The sequence below is a fragment of the Natrix helvetica genome (genome assembly GCF_964273705.1).
Source record: "Natrix helvetica genome assembly, chromosome: 1".
In the NCBI taxonomy this organism is placed as follows: domain Eukaryota; kingdom Metazoa; phylum Chordata; class Lepidosauria; order Squamata; family Natricidae; genus Natrix; species Natrix helvetica.
The window spans coordinates 350204045-350224384 of record NC_138548.1 but is presented as its reverse complement, the minus strand read 5'-3'; the positions used below and the strand labels follow the sequence as shown (position 1 = coordinate 350224384).

General features: G+C 45.7%; 1 protein-coding gene and 1 long non-coding RNA gene across 4 annotated transcripts; one reads left to right on the top strand and one right to left on the bottom strand.

Moving 5' to 3' along the window:
* The first annotated feature begins 5485 nt into the window (after positions 1–5485).
* Positions 5486–20084, top strand: DDX39B (DExD-box helicase 39B). Of its 3 annotated transcripts, none has more exons than XM_081938956.1 (11): positions 5486–5603; positions 8038–8271; positions 8361–8488; positions 8643–8735; positions 10160–10343; positions 11541–11659; positions 13595–13726; positions 15082–15191; positions 16905–17049; positions 17334–17552; positions 19183–20084. In XM_081938956.1, the coding sequence occupies exons 2-10, from the start codon at positions 8061–8063 to the stop codon at positions 17550–17552; spliced, it is 1341 nt and encodes a 446-aa protein (XP_081795082.1). In that variant the 5' UTR covers positions 5486–5603; positions 8038–8060; the 3' UTR covers positions 19183–20084. The 3 variants fall into 3 exon arrangements, with proteins under 3 accessions (XP_081795082.1, XP_081795081.1, XP_081795083.1); XM_081938955.1 differs by having other exon boundaries at positions 5512–5672; XM_081938957.1 differs by having other exon boundaries at positions 5514–5672; positions 17334–17481.
* LOC309384978 lies at positions 13062–13599 on the bottom strand. Its single transcript, XR_014174137.1, has 2 exons — positions 13398–13599; positions 13062–13312 (listed from the first exon to the last, which is right to left on the bottom strand). It is a non-coding gene; the product is annotated as an uncharacterized lncRNA (long non-coding RNA).
* Positions 20085–20340: the final 256 nt, after the last annotated feature.

The window sequence follows — 20340 nt, the reverse complement described above, 5'->3', positions numbered from 1 at the left end:
CGAAGCAAACGAATACACGGGGATCACCGATGCGAGGAAGAAAAACATCTTCCTCGGCTACTGCGGAAAGGAAGTCTTCAATACGGCCAGAGACCTCACTGCGCCTACTCCAATACAAGCAGTATCGTGGACGACGTTGCAACAAACTCTGCAAACTCATTACGCGCCAAAACCTTCCCGCCATGTCTGCCGAAAGGAATTCAACATGAGGACCCAGAAGGCGGGAGAATCCGTCAATCAATATGTTGCAGCCCTACGAAAAGCAGCAGCTCACTGCGAATACAGGGATTTGGAAGAGCACATCTTAGAGCGGCTCATCTGTGGGATAAGAGACATTTCGCTGCAAAAGAAGCTGTTGGCAAACCTGGGTTTAACCCTACAGACAGCGTTAAACGAAGCAAGAGCGTCAGAATCAGCGGAGAAATCATCGGTGACCATCCAACGAGGGGCCAGCGTAAACCAGCCAGCACCGAGGCAAACCAGAGTGCACTACGAGGACGCAAGCCCTGACTACGAAAATCCCGAGTTCGAGGACAGTCACCTGATGCAGAGCAGTCACTTGAGGCCTGGGGGGAGACCCGGATCCCGTTTGCCGCCCTGCGCAAGTTGCGGAGGGAATCACCCCAGGTCTACTTGTAGGTTCAGGAACGTTGTTTGTTCGCATTGCAACAAACTTGGGCACATCGCACGAGTGTGCCGGAGCGGAGTCCCTGCCTCACGGCAGCCACCCATGTACCGCCAACAGAAGCCCAACCCAGGGGCTTGGCGAAATCAAAAAGGGCGCCCAGAGAGAAATCCACAAGTGTTTACCCAGAGAGAAAATTTCCAAAGAGCTGAACGAGCGTATTCCCAGAGAGATTACTCACAAGGAAGTGAGCGAGCGTATCCCCAGAGAGAATACACACAAAGAGCTGAAAGAGCGTTCTATCAAGACGCTCAACGAGAGTATTTTCAGGATGTTGACGATGAGATAGAGTTGACCCAGAGAGAGGAGTTGCGAACGTATCTCACCACAATACATCAGGTCCGCCCTAAGCGGCCAAAAAGGCTGAGAGTCACAGTCCGCTTGGAGGGCTCACCCTGCGAGCTAGAAGTCGACACAGGATCGACCCTGACGATCATTTCATGGGCATCCATGAAACAGGCTATCCCTAGCCTCAGAAAGAGCCAACTACACGCTCCAGACGTCCTGCTACGAGACTACCAGGGGAACCAAGTCCCCATCGTGGGCCAAGGCACATTCCACATCCGTTTCAAGGACATCGAAGCCCAGCTGCCCGTGACCATCGCCAGCGCGCCATTGCAGAACCTTCTGGGGCTCGATTGGTTTGAAGCCCTGGGGTTAGAAGTCACCGGGATCAACGCCGTAAGAAACAGCAGCGCTGAACAGATTTTTAAGGAGTTCGAGGATGTGTTCAGCCCCGGTCTTGGTAAGTATGTGGGTAAACCAATATCATTCAATTTAGACCCCAAAGTGGCGCCAATCCGACTTAAACCAAGACGAGTGCCTTTTGCACTCCGCCCAAAAATAGATAAAGAAATAGATAAATTAGTGGAGCAAGGAATCCTTGAGCCGGTAGATCACGCGCGCTGGGAAACGCCCATCGTGACCCCAGTCAAACCAGACGGATCAGTCCGCATCTGCGCGGACTATAAATGCACAATTAATGTCGCGCTACAACAGAGCGCATATCCTGTGCCTGTAGTACAACACTTATTGCACTCGTTGGGGCCAGGAAAGATATTTGCAAAGTTAGACATGGCACAAGCTTACCAGCAACTGCCAGTGGATAGCGCCACAGCGGAGGCCCAAACCATAGTGACGCATAGAGGAGCATTCAAATGCAACCGGCTACAATTTGGCGTAAGCATTGCCCCAGGATTGTTCCAGAGCGTCATGGAACGACTTTTGCAAGGGATACCGGGAGTCGTCCCCTATTTTGACGACATCTTGGTGTCCGCTGCAAATGAGGAGCAATTAAACAAAAGAGTCAGATCTGTTTTGGCCAGAATCAGAGAAAAGGGTCTCCGCCTTAAAAAAGAAAAATGCCAAATTAACGTGCCTAGTGTAGAATTCCTGGGTTATAGAATCGATGGTCAGGGAATACACCCCACTTCAAAGAAAATTAAGGCGATCCAGGACGCCCCCACACCACGGAATCAGACCGAGTTGCAGGCCTTCCTCGGATTACTTAACTTCTACAGCGTTTTTCTGAGACAGAAGGCGACCGTTGCTGAGCCTCTACACCGTCTACTCCAGAGGAACGCACCATGGAAATGGGGACGAACCGAAGCTGCAGCTTTCGCCGGGGTAAAGCGCCTGCTCACCGCTGACTCACTACTTGTTCAATACAGTCAGACTCTACCGCTAGTATTGACCTGCGACGCATCGCCTTTTGGAGTTGGAGCAGTCCTCAGCCACAGGATGCCCGACGGAAAAGAAGCACCCATTGCTTTCTACTCCAGAACTCTTTCATCGGCCGAAAGGAACTACAGCCAAATGGACAGAGAAGCGCTGGCTGCCGTAGCTGGTGTAAAACGTTTCCATGAATACCTCTACGGCCGCGACTTTGAACTGATCACAGATCACAAACCGCTGTTGGGACTTTTGGCGGGAAACCGCCCCACTCCGGTCTCCCTTTCTCCACGCATGACCAGGTGGACTGTTTTCCTGGCTGCGTACTCCTACAAGTTAATTCATCGACCGGGCTCCACTCTAGGACACGCAGACGCGCTCAGCCGTTGCCCATTACCAGATATTTTACCAGACCCCACTCCAGAAGTACCGGTATTGCTCATTGACTGTTTGGATTCGGGACCGGTTTCTTCCTACGATGTTGCAAGGTTCTCCTCTAAAGACAATTTAATAAAGCAAGTGCAAACTTGGGTATGGAGGGGGTGGCCGAAGGGAAATGTGGACCCGGAATTTAAAATGTTTTGGTCGAAACGGGACGAACTCTCAGTATTACAGGGATGTTTGTTGTGGGGGGATCGAGTTGTTATTCCTTATGCTCTACGAAAAAATGTATTAGATGCTTTGCATATGGGTCACCCGGGGATCGTGAGAATGAAAGCGTTAGCGAGAAGTTACGTGTGGTGGCCAAACATGGACAAAGAAATAGAGGAGTGGGTGGCCACTTGCGACCCATGTCAGGAGTCGAGACCAGCACCCCCGGAAGCGCCCGCCACAGAATGGGAAAAACCCAGGGCACCCTGGTCACGTATACACATTGATTTTGCAGGGCCATTCCAGGGTCAAACCTTCCTCATAGTTGTAGATGCTTATTCTAAATGGCTAGATGTAGTCTTAATGACGTCAACCACGGCAGAGGCAGTCATAAAGGTTCTTCGGCGGCTCTTCGCCACCCATGGTCTACCAGATCTTTTAGTGTCCGATAACGGGCCCCAATTCACGGCCATGCAGTTTGAAACATTTTTAGCGGGTTTGGGAATCAGGCATGCCCTCATCGCGCCATTCCATCCAGCATCCAACGGTCAGGCAGAGAGAATGGTGCGATTCGCGAAAGAGGCCCTCGCTAGGATGGGTCCAGGTGATTGGCAAACACGCATTGACCATTACCTCCTCATTCAACACATTACCCCGAGCGCAACGACGGGTAGGAGCCCCGCTGAACTACTCATGGGTCGCCGCCTACGGTCTCACCTGGACCGGCTCCACCCGAATTACTCTGCCACGGCTCCCCCAGACTCTACAAGCAAGGTCCGGTCTTTCAGAGTAGGGGACTCAGTATATGCTCACAACTACACAGGGGGGACATTGTGGATGCCAGCAAAGGTCATTGGCATCACGGGTCCTCGATCGTATTTGCTGGAGCTAGAAGATGGGCGAAATTGGAAAAGGCACATCGATCAACTTCGAGGTCGCCTTGCACACTCCAACATCAGGGATGAAGGCGAAAGTTTCCTGTCTACAGAGAGCCAACCGCAGGAAAACTCCATCGCAGGGAACAACGACACCGGCGAGCTAAGCGTGGAACAGGACAACACGCACGCAGCTGAAGAACCCCCAGTCAACGCAGCCGAACTAGCTCCTGAATGCCCAAGCAACGAAAGCGAAAGACCTCCAGAACGGGAAAAAGGAAATGCACCCGATCCTGCAACTACTTCGAACCAACATGCACCCGATCCTGCAAGCACTTCAACCCAACCTGAACTACGACGTTCCTCCCGAGCAAGACAAACACCCACCTACCTAAAGGACTATGTCACCTACCGTAACGTCCCATCTAGGAGGGGAGGGGTGTTAGATATTAACATATATCGGGATAAGTCTTCCCTCTGGTCCGCTCCTACAGCGGGAAACAGGTATTCCTCTGATTGGTCGAGGGGCGTGCCCACTCCCTATAAAAGGGGAACCCTCCGACCTCAGAGGAAGCTGGATCACTATTATTACTAATAAAGAGCTGTTAAGTCACTTCGTGTCCGCAGTCTGTCTCTCGTTGCCCAGATCTAACAATGCCAGATTGCTGTACCCCAAAGTCACAGCCAGTGAGAATGGAAATAAAATGCCAATAGGAACTGTTAGAAATCCCAAGGGTGCTTTTTCAAAAGGCATTCAGGCACTTCTTTGTTTTTTCCTTGAAGATATTTTGCTTCTCATCCAAGAAGCTTCTTCAGTTCTTAATGGGGGGGGGGGGGAGGAAACTGAAGAAGCTTTCTGGATGAGAAGTGAAAGGCCTTCAAGGAAAAAAATAAAGAAAAGTCCAGCTTCCTTTTGAAAAAGCATTTTTGGGACAGCCACAACCTGGATGACAGAGACTCTCCATAGATACCGGTAACTATTAGAAATCTTTATATTTTGCTTTAGTTCCCAAGCTCTTGTACCTTGAATAGCAGCCTATTGGAAATACAAAGGGATGAAGTAGAATAAACAATCAATCCATGGATTGAGCCAAAGATTTTAGAAAGAAATTTAAGCATCTCTATTCTGATTGACTGGAGAGCTACTTGTCAGAAATCCTATAGGGTCATTCGCTTGATTAGGGGGTTGGACTAGATGACCTACAAGATCTCTTCCAATTCTGTTTTTTTTTTTAAATTATTATAAGATTGGGGTAGAAATTTAACTGGTGTTTTCTGCAGAACCACCCCCGTTGAGTTATTGGCCGTAATACTGTTGCACAAGAATTACGTAATTCTTTTCTGAGAACCAGCTACTGGTAGAACACAACGTTTTTAACATGAAATAAATACGATGATTTAAAAGTGAACCACGTGGCTTTACTGACCAATTGTGAGCCAGCACCAGTTTACTCCCATTGGGAGGACGCCTTCAAAATCCATCCCAAGAATCCTGTATTAAAATAGGATCGAACGAAAACTCACAAATAATAGCATCATTTACAAATTATTATTTTAAAAGATGAGAGATGTAATCATCTTTTTAAAGTTTATTTTTTTTTATCGGGCACTCAGTTAGACAAAAGGCGCCAAAAAAAAAAACCAACAGCAACGGCGCGGGGTCCTCACCGCAGGTCTCTCCAGTCGCTTCCGGTTACGCCCATCACCTAACGGAAGTGGCTTTCTTTCCGCTGTGACCGCGTCTCGGCATTAACTCGTCGAAGTCCTCCCCTCTGTGTAAGGTAAACTGCTCTTTGATAATCGCCCGTTTATAGGCGCTGCGGTTAGTCATCCGTCGTATATCGAGGCAGGTAAGGTTCCTTCGGGCATTTGCCTTTCCGATTCTTCTTTTTTGGATGGTCATTTCTTCACCCCCGAGCCCAAATTTTACAATGGGGAGCGTGCGCCGTAGACCCTGTATTGTAGTAAAAGCCTGAAATTAAAGATGGCGCCTTTTTTTGCGCGTTGGGTGCGTTTCTTGGGCCGATCGTAATCGAGAAACATCGGCTACCCGATATTACTTTCGTCTTTTAGGCCTGGTCCGTTAGATCGAGAGATCTCTTGTGCTCCACCCCAGAAAAAAAACTAGTCGACAAGCTAATCTTATAGATGCACACTACGGCAGTTTTTGTAACGCCTCCCCCCTCCATTTTTTTAAACGGGCCCTTTATCTGTAAAGGAAGAAAAATCTGAAGTATTGTCTAATGAGGCGAATACAATGATTTCTGTAGCCCCCCCTCCCAGAAAAACTGACTTTACAATACATGATTATATATTTTTACTGTAGTAATTAAGAATTGTTGCTAGCCTGAGCATCCTGCATTTGCTTCCTGTTTATCTTTCGGATTAAATAGCTGCATCTTTTCTTGAAGAACGGAAACATGTTCATGCATACTAGCATTCATATAGATCAGGGGTTCGTTCCAGGGTTAAATGGATGTAAGGAGCTTAATTCCTTAGTTTAAAGGTTAAACTCCCTGAGAAATTCACAGTATTAATACACAGGATCTCTTTCATCCAGGATTTCTTCTTGGCTCTAGGAAGTGGTCAGAAAAGATAGGAGATGGTTTTCTTTACTGATCTTGCTTTGATAGCTGATTTCAGAGTGAAATTTAAGGTGGGGGGGATTTGCAAATTGTTCTTGAGTCTGCCTATTTCACGGAAACCTGGATGCTGAGGTGCGCCTCATGCAGCTGAACTGTTGCAGTACAGTACTTCCAACATCTTTGCCATGCTTTTTGCAAATATTGGGACTTCAGGAGTACTTAGACTTGCAAAGGTTGCTTATTGGCTATCCCTGTCTTAAGGCAAAGATTGTTACTTAAATCCTATTTGCATAGCGTTTACACTTTCATATGTATTACAACACTTTGATGTTTCCTACAAAAGGAACATACAGGCAGTCCTTGACTTACAACTATAATTAAGACCAGAATTTCCATTGCTGAGCAAGGGGATTATTGAGTGAGTTGGATGTTATGCCCAGGTTTATGATCTTTTTGCCATGGTTGGTGTTAAGCAAATAACTGCAGTTAAATGAATCCTGTTATTAAGTGAATCTGGCTTCCCCCTGTGATTTAGGTTGTTGGAAGCCAGCTGAAAGATAGCAGTTGGTGATCACATAACCCTGGGAAGCTGCAACCATCTTAAATGCATGCTAGATTTTGATCATGTGACACTGGGATACCACGGCAGCCATAAGTGTGAGGATAGATTATAAATTATTTTTTTCGGTGCCATTGTAACTTTGGACAATCACTGAATGAATGGTTGTAAATCTGTACAATAGAAGTACTTATGCCAGCACAGTCATTTGTTATAATAACAATGGATGATTGATAATCTGTGGCATGGCATATTGATTTCATTGTGACTAATCAGATCTTATCTGCAAAATCAGGTAGTCACTGGATGGCAGTAAAATTAAACTGGATCTCACTTCCCTTTGGTGGCTGTCTGGATTTTTGCAGCCCAGATCTAGGTTTCCAGCTTACAAGTACTCTTACGGGTAAACCAGAATTCATCAATTTTTTTTGAAAATTATTAATAGCAAAATCAAGTAACAATTGAATCCTGGTTTGCACATAATGGTAAGCCACGATATAGCTTCATGCAACCAAAAATAATATATTCCTGAGGTGTTCTCAGATACTTTCCTTTGTATTTCACCTGGCTTTTTAAGAGATTCTGGTAATATGAAGGTGGCATCATTTGCTGAAGTTATTTATTTGCAGGAACGAGTTAACAAAGCTCTATGCAATGGGAGTATATCTTGGCTAAATTTATTTTTGTGGTAGAATGATTTAATGTGGTAGTCATTTTGTGCATGGGCAAGTCTTTCGTGACAGCCATTGTGGGAGTTTGCTTATCACTTGCTCTCGAAACCCCAAATGTGCCCCTAATCCTTGTGAAATGAACTTAAATCTTGTGCCATAATAACTTGGAGTAGAGTTATAATACCATGCAATAGAAAGGGCCTTGGGCTAAGTTATGAATGTAGAAGTCTTAGTTTGCAGATGCCTCACAGGCTGGTGCTACAACATGACTGCTCTCTTGAAAGGGTTAGAGATCACTGTGGCTTGTAATGCTTTTTTTAATTGGTGCTCTGCAGTATATTGATAATGTTGGGAATTTCTTTTCTAAAACACTTTGGCTCACTTAAAGCCTTTATCTCAGTTTTTAGATAGGGAGGCATCACCATGACCGAGAATGACGTTGACAATGAGCTGCTGGATTATGAAGATGATGAGGTGGAAAACCAAGCAGCTGGAGAAGGGGTGGATGTCCCATCTAAGAAAGACGTCAAGGGATCCTATGTCTCCATCCACAGTTCTGGCTTCCGTGATTTCCTATTAAAACCAGAACTCTTGCGTGCCATTGTTGACTGTGGCTTTGAGCACCCTTCAGAAGGTGAGTTGAGTGACTTCTTCCATGGAGAACTTGGGCTTCTGCGATCTCAGTGGCACCAGGTGTTAATTCTGCCCTTATTCTCAATCCAGTGCAACACGAGTGCATCCCACAGGCAATCTTGGGCATGGATGTCCTGTGCCAGGCCAAGTCTGGCATGGGCAAGACTGCTGTCTTCGTTCTCGCTACACTTCAACAGTTGGAACCAATAACAGGACAGGTATGTCAATGAAATACAGACACCACACATACACACACACACACACACTGATGCTAGAGGGGCACAGATGTTTGAAGCCTGATCATACAGGTGGGCTAAGAATAAAGCAGAGGCGATAGGAGAAATTATAAATTATTTTTGTCCTCTTTCACAGGTTTCTGTACTGGTGATGTGTCACACGCGTGAACTGGCCTTCCAGATTAGTAAAGAATATGAACGGTTCTCCAAGTACATGCCCACTGTCAAGGTGAGAGACAGGAAGTTGTTCCTCTTCTGAATCGTCAAGATTCTGCTCTCATTTATCATCATGGGAGTGAACAAATTCAGATAATTATTTCTTTGTCTATGCCAACTCTTGATCCTAGGCAGCTCACAAAAGCCATGTGACACGAATTATTATTATGTTCATTAAATAAAAAAACACATACAGTGATGCGACCTTAACTTCTTTCCAAAATATAACGGGGAAAGAGCCATTCTAACTTCAGGAGGGAGGATTAACATTGGGCTGCTCCTAAAAAGCCTTATTTTGAAGCACCTTCCCCTTTAATTTCTCACAGGCTAGGGACTTTGAGCCGCTTCTATCTGCCATTGTTGAGTGGGAGGGCAGAACCTGGGTTAGAAGGTTAACAGTTGCTTTGGTGAGATGGGTGGCCTAGAAGTTTGATAATTTAAAAAAAGATATGAACCATAGAAAGAACTTAACAGGTGATAGTGCCTGAAGCTTGGTCCTGCAAAACCAGTGTTGTTGTTCTGTACGCTGTTGACTACAGCCAAGGGAGCAGCTATACTCAACGACTGTAGCTTCTGAATTGACTTTGAGAGCAGCCCTCAGCAAAATAGATTGCAGTCTCTCAGTTCAAGTTAAGGACACATTACTGATACCATAGTCACCCAGTCTAGAGAAGGCTGCATTGGATAGCACAGGGGTTCCCAACCTTTTCTATAACCCGCACCCCTAGAATGCTTCTGATATATTCCCACACCCCGTACAAAAGTAATATATATATTATATATATATAATTATGCATAAACACTATAATTTTGAAACTTCTAACCCCGAGTTTCTACACTCCCTAGAATAACATCTTGTACCTCCAGCGGGTCCCAGCACCCCCGGTTTGGAACCCCTGGGATAGCATAACTACCGTTTACTGTTCCACCAGAGGACATGAGTCCTAAACGACCCAAGTTGTTAACCTGCTGTTCTAGGGGTAGTATTAGCCTGTCCAGAGCTAAATAAGCATTCTGGAAACTGATGGATTCTAAACAAAACAGCACCTCCATCTTGCTATGATCTATATTCTTGTCTGTTCCATCTCAGCTGCCAGTGGTTCTCAACCTGTGGTCCATGGACCCGGGGGGGGGGGGTGTCACAGGGGATCCACAAAAGCTTGAAGAAATATAATGATTTAAATTTGACTTTGTGTTATCTGTCCGTGGCTGCAAAATGCATTTAAAAGGGGTTCATGGTAAAAAAAACGGTCGAGAACCACTTCTCTAGGCACTGGAGAAAGACTTAACATCTCTTTAACATAAAAATAGGAAAGGATTCAAAAATTTTCTTGGGTTGTGTCAGATTTGGCACAATATTCTGCTACTTAGCACCCCTGAAAACTCAGGTGGTTGATTAAGCTGAAGACAATATTCTTTCATTCTTCCCTCCCATAGGTAGCAGTGTTCTTTGGGGGCCTGTCCATCAAGAAGGATGAAGAGGTTCTGAAGAAGAACTGCCCCCACATTGTGGTGGGGACCCCGGGCCGCATCCTGGCTTTGGCCCGCAACAAGAGCCTTAACCTCAAACATATCAAGCATTTCATCCTGGACGAATGTGACAAAATGCTTGAGCAGCTTGGTGAGTGTTAAGGGTATTGTGGAATAGAAAGAAAAGTCAGAGCTTTACAGAATCCGGAAATCTACCTTGTGCCCTTTGTAGTTCTATGAAGGCAAGGAAGAATAGGAAGATTCTCCCTTCTTCTCAGACTATTGTTACCTTATTATGGGTATTTTCTGACTTTGGCTGTCTCTCTTTTAAAATTGAGGCAATTGTGTAACTCAATATGATCTGTAGAGAAGATAAAATTTTAAAAAATATATTTTAATAGCAATAGCATTTAGATTCATATATCACTCCATAGTGCTTTATAGCAACGACATAGATATATCCATTAATAATAGCAATAGCACTTTGACTTACCGTATTTTTCGGAGTATAAGGCGCACCAAGATTTTAAAGAGGCAAATAAAAAAAATGTTTTTTGCACTCTGCAGACCTCCCAAAAATGGGCATGCATAGCCTTTAGGAGGCTTGTAGAGTGCTGCTGGGGGGAGCAGAAATGAGCAAAAAATGGCCCGTTATTCACTCATTTCTGCCCTCCCCAGCCCCCAGGAGCACTCTGGAAGTTTCCTAAAGGCTCTGCATGGCCATTTTTGCAAAGGGAGTGGGGTTTCAGAAAGCCAAAAATGCTGTATTCAGTGTATAAGACGCACCCAGATTTTCACACACACCCCTTTTATTTTATTTTAATTTTTTTGAAGGAAAAGGTGCGTCTTATACTCCGAAAAATATGGTATATACTGCTCCAAAGTGCTTTCACACTCTGAGCAGTTTACTATTGTGGGCGTGTTGCCTCAACAATCTGAGTCCTCTACCTCAGAAGGATAAAAAGCTGAATCAATCTTGAGCTGGTCAGGATCGAACTGCTTTCAGTGGGCAGAATTAGCCTGCAATACTGCATTCTAACCACCACAGCACTAGGGTTTGCAATAGCAATTAGACTTACATAGTGCTTCACAGCCCTTTCTAAGTGGTTTTACAGAGTCAGCCTATTGCCCCCAACAATCTGGGTCCCCATTTTACCCACCTTGGAAGGATGGAAGGCTGAGTCAGCCTTGAGCCTGGTGAGATCCGAACTGCAGGCGTTGGGCAGACTTAGCCTGCATTCTAACCACTGCGCCCCCAGGGCTGTTTTTTTCCAAGGCTTTGAGATATGTTTGTGTATGTTTAACTCAAGTAGCTATTGTTAACCTGTTGGCCCTTTTTCCCTCCCAGATATGCGTCGAGATGTCCAGGAGATCTTCCGCATGACCCTGCATGAAAAGCAGGTCATGATGTTCAGTGCTACTCTCGGCAAGGAAATCCGCCCCGTGTGCCGCAAATTCATGCAAGACGTAATTAAAACCCTTCTACCTTCTTTACCCACCTGGCCGGTCAGCCTACCTCTCTCCCTCCCTCTCCCCATCCAGGGAAGGAGAAGGGGGCCGGCGCGGAAAACACTACCACTCTTTACAGCTCATTGGGCTGCACCCTTGCTGCCCCTCACCTAGCCAGTTCCGCTAAGGCATCTGTAGGAGACACATATAACTTTCCGGAAGATCATTCGGGTGACGCCAAGAGCCTCCTTTGCACACACGAGCGACAGCACCTCTCCCAATAGGGTCACAACAGCACTTCAGCTATGATCTTGATTTTGCCTCTCTGGCACACTTAGCTTAGAGATCATCTACATTTTACTCAGGGCGGATCCGTCCCAGAAGGCATCCTCTTTATGCTTTCCCACCTGGCAAGCGGCGCAACATGGGCAGCACTCCCTTGCTGCCCCAGTTCCCTCCCTCTGCGTGGAATTTGCCTGCTTGTGTCAGCACCGTGCACAGAAGATCCTGGCCCACACACGCACCCACCTTCAGAAGATCCTGGCCCACACACACCCAGGCAAGTGGTAGCCTTTTTTTCTCCTCCCAACCCCCCACCCCGCCCACTCGCCACCCCGCGTTAACCTGATGATACACACATTACGCACAAGACACAACTGCGGCCTGTGTGTTCCTGATCCTGCCCTTCCTTGCCCCGCCCCTCCCCGCCCACGCATTCTGGAGACCTGCGGCGAAAAGACTCCCCGAGGGATCCGAACAATCGGAGGCAGCCCAGTGGAGCGGACGCCTGGTGACCCGGAGGAGAAGTTTTATCCTTTTTTTGGAACGGGCAAAAAAGCGTTATTTTCTGTAACCCTCTTTTCTCCTTCCTCCCCCTGTGCCAAGTGGGAAAGGGATTTATTTCAGAGCCTTCGCAGTAGGGAGGGCAATAATCTGGGCATTTTCCATAAAATTATGAGGCAGAAAAGTTAACTCTTTAGAGCAGAGGTGGGGAACGATGGTTCCTTTTATGACTTGCGGACTTCGACTCCCAGAATTCCTACTGGCTCGGGAATTCTGGGAGTTGAAGTCTGCAAGTCATAAAGGGGCCATCGTTCCCCACCCCTGCTTTTAGAGTGCATTAATAAGAACCCTGAAATGAGTTGGACAGGGGCCTTTGAGTTCCAAATCAGGCGATTTACTGGTCTGATACGAGCAGATCAAAAAGGATGTCTTCTCTTATAAGGAAGGAAAGAAATGGCAGCTCCTTTTCTTTGTTGTCCAGGTCTTTCTTATCCCTTTAGGCCAAGCAGGTTAAGATACAACCCTCTGCATGGTTAAATATTAAATGTCTTGGAGAAGTGACAGGTGGCAGTTAAGGTAGCTGGAGTATTTCAGTAAACCCCTTTTTTCCCCCTATAAGTAGGTGTTCTCCATGTGGTTGTTTTTTAAAAATTTCAGGCAGTGAAAAGGGGGATTATCGAAGCTTTGAATCCCTATTTGAAAAAGGGATTATTTGAAGACGATACACAGAGTCCCGATGTGACTCGAAAATTCTTTTAAGACAATAATATTAACGTCTTGTAACAAGAGATATATTTTAAAAAGGTGACGTTAGCTCTCATTCACAGAATGTTTTGCAGGATAAACCCTTGGCTGAGAAGGGAGACCACTGCTTCCCAGTGTGCACTGCTTTATTTATTTATTTATTAGACTTATAAGCCGCTCCCTCTCCTCAAAGGGACTCAGGGCAGCGAGTCCCTGAGTCCCTTTAGACGCATGCAGGGCTTTTTTTTTTTTTTTTTTGAGTGTTAATTGTCAGAAGGAGTTAGCCAGCCTTTGTTTTCTGGGCCTGTTCTAAGGTAGAGAAAGTTTCTCCCGTGCACTTCTGTGCTGCTTGTCCTCCCCCCCCCGTCCCCGCCAAGCCCAGGTCAGTCTTACTTTGGTCTAACTGGCCCTGGATTTGCTTCTCAGCCTATGGAGATCTTCGTGGATGACGAGACCAAGCTGACGCTGCATGGTCTGCAGCAATACTATGTCAAACTGAAAGACAACGAGAAGAACCGCAAGCTGTTTGACCTGCTTGATGTGCTGGAGTTCAACCAGGTGCTTTCTGGAAATAGAGCCTGTCTTGGGGGCTGGTGTGGGGGAAGGGTGGAGGGCCCAGAGCTGACTAAACCCAGTACAGGTGGCGTCGACTAATAACCGCTTGTTTAGCAAGCATTTGAAGCTATCATGAAAGAAATGTGGCAGCTGGTCCTCGCTTACAATCATGGTCACATGATCAAAACTTGCCAGTAACCAACATTTACAGGTTGTCCTTGACAACAGTTCATTGATCGAAATGTAGCAACTGACCCATGGCAGTTGCAGGGTCCCAGGGTCATGTGATCAGCTTTTGTGGCCTGGCAGGCAAAGTCAATGGGGAAGCCAGATTAATTTAACAACCATGTTATTAACAACTGCAGTGATCCGCTTCACAAAAGTTCATAGAATGAGGCAAACATCACTCAAGAAATGTTTCACTTAGAAACTGGGAAAGTTTGGGCTTAATTGAAAGTCAAGGGCAGTCTGTGTTTATGACAGTTGCAGGGTCCCTAGATCATGTGATCCATTGGGGACCTTCCCAGTCTGCTTCCAACAAGCAAAGCTAGGTAAACCAGTTTACCTTCATGGCATGATTCGCCTAACAACTTCAGTGATTTGCTTAACGATGGCAAAAAGTAGGCTTGATTCACTTAACAGCAGTCTGCTGGGCAAGGAAAATTCTGCTCTGGTTGCCATCAAGAACTATCCTGTTTCCCCGAAAATGAGAAAATAAGCCCTAGCATGTTTTTACACATGTGCCTAATATAAGCCCTACCCCCCAAATAAACCCTTCTTAAGACTTGTCTACACAGCTGCCCTGCTGCCCATTCCATCTGGTTGCCCACAGTGCCATGGCTGTGAGGCGAGGCAGAGTGGTGGTGGAACTGCCTCGTGTGCCACACATTGACTTACTTCAGGGCTCTTGCAGCTAGGCCATCCACGCCTTGACACCGGCGGCAGCACCAGCAGCCATTTGCAGCAGGAGCCCATGTGGCCACCGGCCCACTTCTGCTTGCTCACGGCCGCAACGGAGCAGGAGGTCAAGTGGTGTGTTGGTGCTGTGACTGCGAGGCAAGGCAGGTGTCAGGGCATGGATGGCCTGGTTGCAGGGGCCCTGCGGTAAGTCTTTAAAGACAGCTTGAGGATCTTAATTGAATTAGGAGTTGACTACTACTGCTATGACTGTCGAATCTAAGTTTTAGGCAAAAAAGTAGCCTTGACATACAGGAGTTTTGCTTACGTTGTCTGAAGAATAAAACCTACCTGCCACTTTTTGACAAACTCCGGAGTTGTCCCGAGGGGGCTTCAAAAAAACCTAACTAAGAAGGCTGATTGGTGTTCCTTAGGGTTGACTTTCCTCTTCCTTTGCCCAGGTGGTCATCTTTGTGAAGTCTGTGCAGCGTTGCATAGCTCTGGCTCAGCTTTTGGTGGAGCAGAACTTCCCAGCCATTGCCATCCATAGGGGCATGCCCCAGGAGGAGAGGTAAGGCTGTGACGGGAAGGGGCTCTGGGTTCAGCTGCCTGCGGGGTCCTTTTGCTGTGATGAATTTGCTCAGACTAGAGTCTCTGACTTCTTCAGTGATGATGCTTTTAAGCCCTGAGCAATGGCCCCTGCGGCAACTGTTGTAAATTCTCTTATTTATTTATTTATTTAATTAGATTTCTAGACCGCCCCCTCTCCCCGAGGGACTCGGGGCGGTGTACAGGTATAAATTTAAAAAACCATACAAACAATAGTATACATAGCTAAAATTAGATTAAATAGCCCCTGTACGAATTTATAAAAATTAAAAACTCAGACCATAAAACCAATCATAAAAATTTAAAAATAAAACTGAGGTGGGGAAGCTGGAATTAGGCCAGGCCAGCTAGCTGAAACAGGTGGGTTTTGAGTTTCTGACGAAAGGAGCGGAGGTCCGTAGTCATTCTAATGTCGGGAAGGTCATTCCAGAGGGTCGGGCCCATCACAGAAGGCCCTTCCCCTAGGCGTCGCCCGCTGGCACAGCCTAGTGGACGGCACCCGGAGGAGTCCCTCTCTATGTGAGCGAATCGGCCGAAGGGATGTATGGGGCAGGAAAAAAGTTGCCAAAAAAGTTGATTTGTACGAGAAGGTAAACTAGACAAAGAAATGGGTATCCCGGGGAGAAAAGGCCTGTTTCTCATTTGAAATGTTCCAAAAAAGATAGGTGCTTTTAGCATTTGTTGCTTTTCACATGCGCATCAAGATGAGCAGTGTTAGATCCTGAATATTAGGAGTAGATTCTCTGAACCGGAAGCAGATTGATGTGTTCCACAGGTAATCTGCTCCTGAGATGAGCGTTTTGTCTGGAATGCCATATCTGGGAAATTTCAGATCACCTCCAGTACATTCATAAATATTGAAGCTTTTCAAAGGAGATTTGAGATACTCGATTCTCAAATCAATGACTTTTACACACCCTACATTTTGCGTGTGTATAATATGTGTAGAAAGAAGAAAAGTCTTGGTGGGTTAGATCACAGTAATGGGAATTGAACATCTTACGAAGCAAGGGTTCAAAAAGTGTAACCTATGGATGAGGGATCATCAATATCACTTTATAGCCCATGGACAATTTGGGACAAAAAAAGTCCCCTATTTTAATTCTTTAGTCGGGAGAAGCTTAGGATGCCAATAGGTATTTTGTGGCTCAGTGGCTAAGATGCTGAGCTTGTCGATCAGAAAGGGCGGCAGTTCGAATCCCTAGTGCTGCGTAGTAGAGTGAGCTCCCATTACTTGTCCTAGCTTCTGCCAACCTAGCAGCAGTAAAAATGCAAGTAGAAAAAATAGGGACCACCTTTGGTGGGAAGGTAACAGCGTTCTGTGCGCCTTCGGTGTTTAGTCATGCCGGCCACATGACCACGGAGACATCTTCGGACAGTGCTTACTCCGGCTTTGAAACGGAGATGCGTACTGCCCCCTAGAGTCACGAACGACTAGCACGTATGTGTGAGGGGAACCTTTACCTTTATATATAATATTTACCTTATAAAAGATCTGGCGAATCTTAAATTGGGCTCCTGATTCCACCTTTTCAGGGTGGGCTTTGGAATGTGTGCCAAGGACCAGCATGGCGTTCAAAAAATAAAATAAAAAATAAATAATTTAATGCCTCTGACTGAACCACGGGTGAAGTTCCATAGTGAAAAACACTACCATGTATTTGCTGTCTCACAGATTGTCGCGGTACCAGCAGTTCAAGGATTTCCAGCGTCGTATCTTGGTAGCCACCAATCTGTTTGGCCGCGGCATGGATATCGAGCGAGTCAACATCGCTTTCAACTACGATATGCCAGAAGATTCAGACACTTATTTGCACCGGGTAAGCTGAGCTGTCCAAAAAGCAACCCCCTAAATTTCCTAGGTTTGGGTGCCCAAATTGAGGACGGGCACGAAAGTCCAAGGTGTAGTTACAATGATGAGTTGCTCAGACTAGAGTCTCTGACTTTTTTCTGATGTCTCTTTTCAAGCTCCTGAGTAAGTGCCCTTGGTTGAAAGCACTTTGTTTTTTTAGTCCTGTACCGATCTTTGGCTGGGTTTGAATCCTACTTGGGGCTCCTGTGGGGGGAAAAAAATGACTCCCGTCTTCTTATTTCTGGATTCTAGGTGGCTCGTGCTGGCCGCTTTGGCACAAAGGGCCTGGCAATCACTTTTGTGTCGGATGAGAACGATGCTAAGATCCTAAATGAAGTGCAGGATCGCTTTGAAGTGAACATCAGCGAACTGCCTGACGAAATCGATATCTCCTCCTACAGTGAGTCTGTTTTACCGATTTCTCCTCCACTGACGATCACAACAATTGAGCCCAAAGTTTATGTTTACTGAGTGAGTCATTTTGTTAAGCGGGTTTTGCCCCATGTTACAACCTTTCTTGCCTCAGTTGTTAAAGGCATCACTGCAGTTGATAAGTTAGTAACCCGGTTGTTAAGGGAATATGGCTTCCCCGTTGACTTTAATGGTCAGAAGGTCACAAAAGGTCATCCGTATGACCCTGGAATACAGCATCGGTCATAAATATGAACCAGTTGCCAAATGTTTGAATTTGAGGTGGTGTGAAAAACGGTCGTAAGTCACTTTTTTCAGTGCTGTTGTAACTCTGAACAGTCTCTAAACAAACTGTTGTAAGTCGGGGATTACCTGTACTGTGCTTTAGCCCAGCCCACCACATCCTTACAAATAAGTATGCCAGGAAGAGGATGTGGGGTGAAACCCATGGCTGATGGCATAATAGTATTGCTCGCTAAACATTTTGCAGAGTAAAACTTTATACTTTCTAGATGAAAATGAAAAGTTGATGATAATACATACAGTGTAAACATCCCCACGTCGTCTATATAAAAGAACCACTTTCAGTATACAGACAGTCCTTGACTTATGAGCACAATGGAATCCAAAATGTACGTTGCTAAGTGAATTCTGCCTCATTTTACAACCTTTTTTATCACAGTTGAATGAATCATGGCAGTTATTAAGATAGCGGTTGAGTGAATCTGGCTTCCCCATTGTCCTTACTGGTCAGAAAGTCTCAGAAGCTGATCAGATACCTTGAGACACAACAACCATCTTAAATATGAGTCAATTGTCAAGCGTCTTAATTTTGATTACGTGACGATGGGGATGCTTCAACAGTCACAAGTTAGAAAAAAGGATCATAAGTCACTTTTTCCAGCACTGTTGTAACTTTGAATGATCACCAAACAAAACCTTGGTTTAAATTGTAAGGCTTACTTACATTCTAGTGATTTAATATGTTGGATTAAAGAGGACACCCTTTTTGTGCATTGGTTCTTCCTTAGCTGATTTTTGTTCATTTCCATCTTTATATTTATCATTTGAATATTTTATATCAGGGGTGTCAAACTCAATTTCATTGAGGGCCGCGGCCTGAGCATTCTGCCAGCGAAAATGGACCTCCCGAGCTCAACTTTAGGTTCCAGGAGGCCGTTGCAACCGAAAACGGAGCTGCCCTCCTGCGCTCCATTTTCGCTGGCAGAGGCATCACGGGGGCTCGTCCTTCACTGTTTTCACAGCAGCCCTGCAGGCTGGATCTAACCATCCCGCTGGCTGGGTCTGGCCAGCAGGCCTTCAGTTTGACACCCCTGTTTTATATTATACATCCCGGGGTTGCTTGATAGATGGGTGGCATATAAATTTAATAAATAAAGAAATGAAATAAAACCAAATTATTATTTCTGAGAAATATAATTGTTCTTTTTATGGTTTGTATCCACTTTATTAGCTGGGGGAGCAATGGCATTGGGTTTTGAGTGAACATAAAAGAAGTTGATAGGTAGCTTAAGGGAAGACATTGCGAAACGAGTGGGACATAGGAAAGGGATTTCTTGCCCTTCAGTGGGAGTTTGATTTGCTTGGCTATAATGATGGGTCGTTTTCATTTTAGTCGGGAGCCGTTCACTTGCCCTGTCCTTTACCTGACACTTTCTCTTTTTTTCAGTTGAACAGACACGATAAAAGGGGGGGGGCCTCGCCTCTCCACGTTGACCTTGGTTTTAATTCCTGACCTCTGCCACTTTCCTGAAACTTCACATTTAATTTCACCTGATGGAGAAAGAAGTGACTTGACTGTCTGGAATACAAACCCACCCCAGTCCTGTGGCAGGGACAGAAGAGCTTCTGTCACTTAGCTACGTGTAGTAGTTGGAAACAAGGCCGATCACAGCAAACCTCCATTGCTCATTGAGGTTGGAAGCCTCATTGCTCGACCGGCGGCACCCAAGATGAAAGCAGCACCTTCCTGTCGATGCTTTTAATACAAAAAGAGACTTGACTTTCAGATGGATGTTCACTGCCTGCCTACCAGCAAGATGGTTTTTTTTTTTTTTTTTTGCGGGGTGGGGGGGGTGGGGGATTCCACATGTTGCATTGCTCCTCGCTGTTCTCCAGTCAGCACGTTATCTTCCCCCACTGCTCTGACAGGAAGCAGAAAAGAAAAGGGGGAGGGAGCTGAGGTGGGAAGGTTTGCTCTTGTGAATTCGTGGCATTCAAAAATTGTGTTTTGTTTTAAATGGTGTGACTTCCTCCAATGGGAGAAACTTAAGAAAACAAGCTTCCTTTTATAACGCTCTCTCTCTCTCATGCCATTTAAAAATCCACTTTTAATTCCCCCCCCTCCCCTGTGTATTCCTCTTGGCTCTGGAACTTTGTCTGCATGTTAACATTACTTCCATCCCTGCTGGTATCTTCTGGTGGGAAACTAGTAGTGAAAGTTAGTCATGTTTTAGCTGTGGCTTGTGTTCTCTTTCTCTCTCTCCCTCCCTTTGAGACCCTCTTATTATTTTTGGTAATAAAGGAGCCCAGCTCTTAAGGGTGACTGATTAAACTAGTCTTGTGAATAAACATTTTGCTGGCGTTTCATTTTTTAGGATTATGGCTCCATTGTACCTAACATAACTGTGTTAATGCCACTTTATAATGCCTTGGTAAGGCCACACTTGGAATACTGCATTCAGTTCTGGTCGCCACGATGTAAAAAAGATGTGGAGACTCTAGAAAGAGTGCAGAGAAGAGCAACAAAGATGATTAGGGGACTGGAGACTAGAACATATGAAGAACAGTTGCAGGAACTGGGTATGTCTAGCTTAAGAGAAAGAAG

Bases quoted from the DNA above. Each gene is read 5' to 3' on its own strand.
- DDX39B (XM_081938956.1), top strand. From the start codon at position 8,061: ATGACCGAGAATGACGTTGACAATGAGCTGCTGGATTATGAAGATGAT. The intron at 8,489-8,642 runs GTATGTCAATGA...CCTCTTTCACAG, and splicing joins TGGAACCAATAACAGGACAG to GTTTCTGTACTGGTGATGTG. The intron at 10,344-11,540 runs GTGAGTGTTAAG...TTTCCCTCCCAG, and splicing joins CAAAATGCTTGAGCAGCTTG to ATATGCGTCGAGATGTCCAG.